Source organism: Pollicipes pollicipes, unplaced genomic scaffold (genome assembly GCF_011947565.3).
Source record: "Pollicipes pollicipes isolate AB1234 unplaced genomic scaffold, Ppol_2.1 Scaffold_4881;HRSCAF=5763_pilon_pilon_pilon, whole genome shotgun sequence".
Classification (NCBI taxonomy): Eukaryota; Metazoa; Arthropoda; class Thecostraca; order Pollicipedomorpha; family Pollicipedidae; genus Pollicipes; species Pollicipes pollicipes.
In genome coordinates, this window is record NW_023596576.1 from 5,956,126 (window position 1) to 5,961,946 (window position 5,821).

General features: G+C 56.5%; 1 protein-coding gene across 1 annotated transcript; it reads right to left on the bottom strand.

Moving 5' to 3' along the window:
• Window positions 1–203: 203 nt before the first annotated feature.
• Window positions 204–2,404, bottom strand: LOC119099910 (uncharacterized). Its single transcript, XM_037223004.1, has 2 exons — window positions 1,822–2,404; window positions 204–1,394 (listed from the first exon to the last, which is right to left on the bottom strand). Exons 1-2 carry the CDS (start codon window positions 2,101–2,103, stop codon window positions 354–356), a joined length of 1,323 nt encoding a protein of 440 aa, XP_037078899.1. The 5' UTR covers window positions 2,104–2,404; the 3' UTR covers window positions 204–353.
• Between the last annotated feature and the right edge of the window lie 3,417 nt (window positions 2,405–5,821).

Sequence of the window (5,821 nt, forward strand, 5' to 3'; positions counted from 1 at the left end):
CTCATTCACAGCCGCGACAGATAGCCCAAGCACACAAACCACGGACAAGTGAGTGAGGCCGTACTCAGACACGCGTTCTATCTTACATAAGAGTTTTGAAATCTGATTGGGTGGCGGGTGTTTGGTAAAATAAAAGTATGGGTGGACATTTTCGAAAAGCAATGGGGCTCAACATTTGAGCAGCTTAGACTTCCGGCGCGGTTATGTCAGGTATATTCATTAAACTCAACAACACGGTTGTAAATAGTGCATGGTGACACAATATCAACAGCATGCGACGACTCCAGCTCAAGTTGCAGATCAGTAACTAAAACAGGCACGAGCCCACGACCGGTACTGTCGCGACCTCTGCTTCACGCAGCCGGGGCGGGCGCGTAAGTCAGCACATACAGCTTGCCTATGGTGTAGCCGGCCAGGATGAGTTCGGTGTAGCCGTCGGCGTCGAGGTCGGCCACGGTCACCTGGCCGGCCGTCGTCTGCCCCGTCTGGACCACCGTCTGACGCTCATACGTCCAGTCGTCGGCCGCCTGGCTGGTCGGCTGCAGGATGTAGTGGTTGCCGTCGTCGTCGCCGGAGAGGAGGATGAGCGGCTTGCGGCCGGCGGCACGCGCCGTCTCGCTCGGGTGGAAGGCCACAGCGCTGCCCGGGCTCATCGTCTCGCCGAACAGCATCGAGTTCGGGTGGAAGTTGGTGTCGAGCGTGGTGCGCCTCCACTCGCCGGTGGCGAAGTCATCCGGCACGGCCCACGTGTAGAGCGAGCCGTTCTTGGCGGCCAGGTCAAACGCCGACGCCCACACCTCGGGCACGCCGTCGCCGTTCAGGTCGCTGTAGAACACGTCGAAGATCTGGCCGGTGGTGTTGTCGATGGTCCTGGAGAGGATGTCGCCGGGCTTCGACCAGTCGCCGCTCTCGGTCCAGTAGAGCGTGAGGCGCTCGTTCCAGAACTCGCCAGCGAGCAGGACGTCGTGCGTCTGGCCGCCGGACTGCAGCTGCACCATCCGGAAGCCGACATCCGGCCCGCCCGACACGAGCTCGTGCTGCGGCCAGAGGGCCCAGTCGGCCGGCGACGTGCCGTTGTTCTCCAGGTAGGCGAGGCTGGACGTGGTGACGTGCGTGAGCGCCGACTGGTGGAAGCGGGCGGTGAGCAGGTCCAGGTCGCCGTCGGCGTCCATGTCGTGCCACAGCGCTCGGTGGTAGGCCCAGTCGCGCTTGTCCAGCGCGCTTAGGAGGTACGGTCCGGACGGCGGCGACGTCTCCGTGTTGTACAGCTGGAGCCGGCCGTGGGTCTTGAACGGCACCAGGAAACCGGACGTGACCACCACACCCTCGAATCCGGTCGCCTCCGACGGCGTGTAGCAGATGTCGTTGGTCCAGTCGGCCTGGTGGTCCAGGACCTGAAGAGTCGACGCATGGCGTCTGTGTGGCTGCTCGCAGTTACCACTTACCAGCGTGGGAAAACAGATGGACCATCCCTCGTTAGAAAATGATACTTAACACGTGGAACGTTGTATTAATGGTGTGAAACTAAACATGATGTTAGGACTTTGACATGAAGACCACGCCACACGATAGAATAGATAGGCGCATTGCACAGTCGCGCCCAGGCCCAGCCTAATTCGGTCGCAACGTTACTAGCCTGGGCGATGCTAACTCCAGGCCAGTTGATACCCTGCCCTGCTACCTTGCCCTGCTGCCCTGCCCCGCTGCTAACCTGCCTTCTTATCCTGCCCTGCTACCCTGCCCTACTGCCCTCCCCTGCTGCTACCCTTCCCCGCGCTATCTTGTCCAGCTGCTCCTACCCTGCCGCCAGGCGCGGTTCACCTGCATGTCCCAGTCGGCCACGGTGTCCAGCTGCCTGCCGGGCGCCCTCAGGTAGTAGACGAGGTCGTCACCGATGATGTTCCCCGGGTTGAAGCTGCTGACGTACAGCGTCTGCCGGTCCACCTCGTCACCGTCGCCCTTCTGGCTCGAGTATACCTCGACGAAGGCGGCGTTCTTCAGGCGGAGCTCGCCCAGCGAGCGGGGCGGGTCCACCATCTGCGCCTCCGCCGTCTGGCCGGCCAGCGCGCAGGCCAGCGCGCAGATCAGAAGGCGATGCGGCATGGTGAGGCAGTGAGCGCCGCCGCCGAGCAGGCGACGCTAAGTAGTATCGCGATTATCGGGCAGCTGCGTGACTCCCAGGCGGGCGAGGTGCGTGGTTCCCAGCGGTGACGATAAGGTGTCACGTAACGCTGCACAGCGAGTAGCCATGGGCCGGCGACTGTGTCAGCCCCAGCTCTGGGGGAGGCGTGCTGGATTGTTGGTCCTGTCGGTCCCGGCGCTGGGGGAAGCGTGCTGGCGTGCTGCGCTGCTGGTCGTGCCGGCGCTGGAGCTGACTGGCGGCCTTTGCTGACGCCGGATGCACGGTGTGCATTGGAACAGCCAGAAAATCCACTGGGAAAGTCCGGTCAGCCACTGGCGTACAGTCAGGACAATCAGTGACCAAGGTCTAACTGGTCCAATTGGCAGCATGTTTCGCCCTCACGTGGCTGTTTGGAGGTCGTCGGCGGTAAACTCCGGCACGCTGGACCTGCCCGACGAATCAATGTCTCAGAAGGACGCTGCGTAGTTTTTATCCCATGCATGGAAATACGGCTTGAATGCATGCTATTTGGTGATGAATTATTCAGGAACCCCATTTGCATGAGTGGGAGTGATTTGCAACTCAGGCGTGTGCTCATCATAGCGGGTGGGCTGTATTGTGTCATGTTTTGCATTTCTCTTTCCATTCAAGGACCTGACGTACGCGTAGCTTGGATCAAAACCCCGAACCCAAACGGTTGCGGCCTTCGCGGTCGTTGAAAGAAAGAAAGCTCTTTCAGAGCTGGGTCAGATTCGTAGTCGGCTCAGTACTATCGGCATCCATCGATACTGATTTATGAAAGCAATGAGTCATTCGGATTATTTACGAAGGATATTATGCAGCTTCTGTGTGGTCGAACATTCTGCCCTTATCAGTGCAGCCCAGCAAAGTTCCCAATTTGCGTTCCTTGCCACCAAAGAATAGATCATCTTAATGACATCTAAAATCTGTTATCAGCTATTTTAAAGTATAGACTACGATGGAGGTCGTATCCTTCCTGTTGGAAACATCTAAAAAATGTATAATCGGACCTCCGGAAACGGACCGAGCCGGAGGGTCCGATCCGGACCTTTCCGGAACTTAACATATTGGTCAATGGAATTCTGAGTGCCATGAATATGTGGGTATGCATGTGGGTTGTTCAATAACTAAAGTACGGGGTGCCATACCTTCTTATGACACGTTCAACCTTACACAATTATTTCTTTTGACGTGTTTGACCACACGCTACTTTCTCACCTAGCCACGATCAATGCGGACACCATGTTCCCAGCGCTCCGGATAACGCGGAAATCCCGCCCGAAAAAGTTCGACTTTGGAACCACTCAGCCAGCTTGCCGCGGCGAATTTGACTGTGTTCTCAGTTTAGCAGTGGTAAGCAGTGGTGTGATGCGTTGAACTGAGGGTGTTTTTTTCAGGGAACAGGACAGGTGGAAGTCCGATGACGTTGGGGCTTTAAGGTGGCTGGGGTTCAATGGTTCATCCAAGCCTTGCGACTTTCCTGCAGAGGATGATAGCCACATGGGGTCGGTCGTTACCCTGGTGGAGGAGTATGCAGGAGACGTTCAACCAGCATCTGTTTCCCGAATGGCTCTATTGAGGTTTACTATCCAGAGATCCCAGAACACGGTGGCCATGGTGCTCATCTTTCACGAAGAAGAAACTTGACGTCAGGTGCCTTCTCGTTCTTGCGTGAAGGGGTTTGGGAACCCATCTTGCGCAACGTTGTGGCAATTCAGCTGATGAGTTATCTTTATGATGATCTCAGTCAAACGGTCAATCTGTCCTGTTCAGCTAGATCACGCACACAGATTGGTGGTTTCACCGGACTCACTTGCCCAATATATCAACCATATCAGGGACCAACGCGCTCAGAGGCCAGCCGGTCTTGGTTTGTCGATGATGTCATTTTCACCATTTTTGAAACGTCAAACTATTATCTCACATTCTTAAAGGCCATTATTCCATTGTGATACATGCCATGAAGCGGGCATGGCTTTTGTCCATGCACTTTTCAAGCTGTACAAAAACAAACTGTCCTGTAGCACGCTGCCTTAACCTTGCGTGCCAGGCTTTTACCGCTGTAAAGAGCTGGAAAAGCTCTTAGCCGAATTTCGATGTTCATGGTCTAGGCATGTGGCTGGCACAAAATTGGGCATGCGAGTTAAAAATCAAAAGTTTGGCGTTTTCACCACACGTGGTACGTTTTTATCATTAGCGCGAGCAAGGAGTAGCAGGTTTTTAGCTCGTTGCGATAACATGTCAAGTTCATTGGTCAAAGCTTTCGGACCACCATGCGTTTACAATTTATCACGCTACTTTTAAACACAACCTTCAAAAAAGATGTACCGTGCACACGGGAAGTCTTCACTTCGCCTGGCTCAACGAGCCCACAAACCAATGCGACCAAGCACCATCGTAAGAAATATACGGCACTATTACTATTGAAAGTCGGGCGCTTGCTCAAGACGTCTAAAGCTAAATACGTCAACTTTAAAAAAAAAAAAACATTTATAACGAGATCTGTAAGTGAGGCCATGTGCGTTTGGTAGCATTGCTTCAATGCTATGGCATGACACAGAACATCAGGTTTGCCACAGAATTCTAGGTCGGCAGCAGAACTGTGAATGCGCGCTGGGAGTTAGTGGTGACAATTGGGCGTAAGGGGCGTGGGCACTATGCGGTGCCCGCGTATGCACAATGCGAGCTAGCCTGGGAGTCATGCGGTGACGAGAGCGTACGCCACGCGCTATCGATGCTACCGCAGCGGCGGTGGCGCCGACCACACCCTCATGAACGTGGGAACCGGCGTACGATGATAGCCGCCGAGTCGGCTTTCATCGACCACTTCCAGAGCGTCGCCGGCCGGCGGGCGCCAGCGCGGGCACCTGGACGGCCGCCGGCAGCCTCGGCGGGTCAGCGGCGCCGACCCCCGGCGGGCCTTGACACCGGCGCCTCGGCCGGACGCCCGCCGCTGGAACGCTCCCCGGGCGACACGGTGGCGGGACGGGGACAAAGCGCGCCTGGCCCCGATTGGCGGGCACAATCAGCGGGGAAGCGGCCGGAACGGCGCACAATGGCGCCGGCGCTGCTCAGGCGGCTGCCAGCGATGTGGCTGTGACGCGGCCGCTCGGTGCCACTGCCAGGGGCGCGACCTCTTAACGAGGAGAAGTCAGCTGAGCGCGGACGGCGGCCATGGGAGCGCCGGAGCAGCCGACCCAGATTCGCCGTGATCTCCGTGACATTGACACGACAGGGGTCAAGCGCTTGCCCAATTACCGAATCAGGAAATGCTTTGAATGGCGTAATCGTGGGAACAGGCTGATGGAGGTGTGCGTTTCACTTCGCGGAGCCGGAGCAAAAACATAGGAACGTTGGGCGCTATCAAATAGCAAGGCGCCGGACCGCTGTCATAAAAAGGTGGCTAAACGGCGAAGCGTTAACACCAGTTAGGCGCTGTCAAGCTGCTGGGCTCTCGCATGCATCTGCGCTCATTGTCGCGTTAGTGTGTTCAAAACCGTGGGCTCATTCAATACTGGAGCCACAAGGCCCCAAGTTCGAATAGAATCATGGACCCAATGACGTGGACGGGGCAAGCAGAGAGTCGTGAGGATCATTGCTTCTCTGTTGGCACCTGTACGTGGGCTGAGTTGATTGTTTCCATGCTTCGCCATAGGGTTAGTGCTCCGATTTCTCTGA

Bases quoted from the DNA above. Each gene is read 5' to 3' on its own strand.
- LOC119099910 (XM_037223004.1), bottom strand. From the start codon at position 2,103: ATGCCGCATCGCCTTCTGATCTGCGCGCTGGCCTGCGCGCTGGCCGGC. The intron at 1,395-1,821 runs GTGAACCGCGCC...TCGACTCTTCAG, and splicing joins TGGCCGACTGGGACATGCAG to GTCCTGGACCACCAGGCCGA.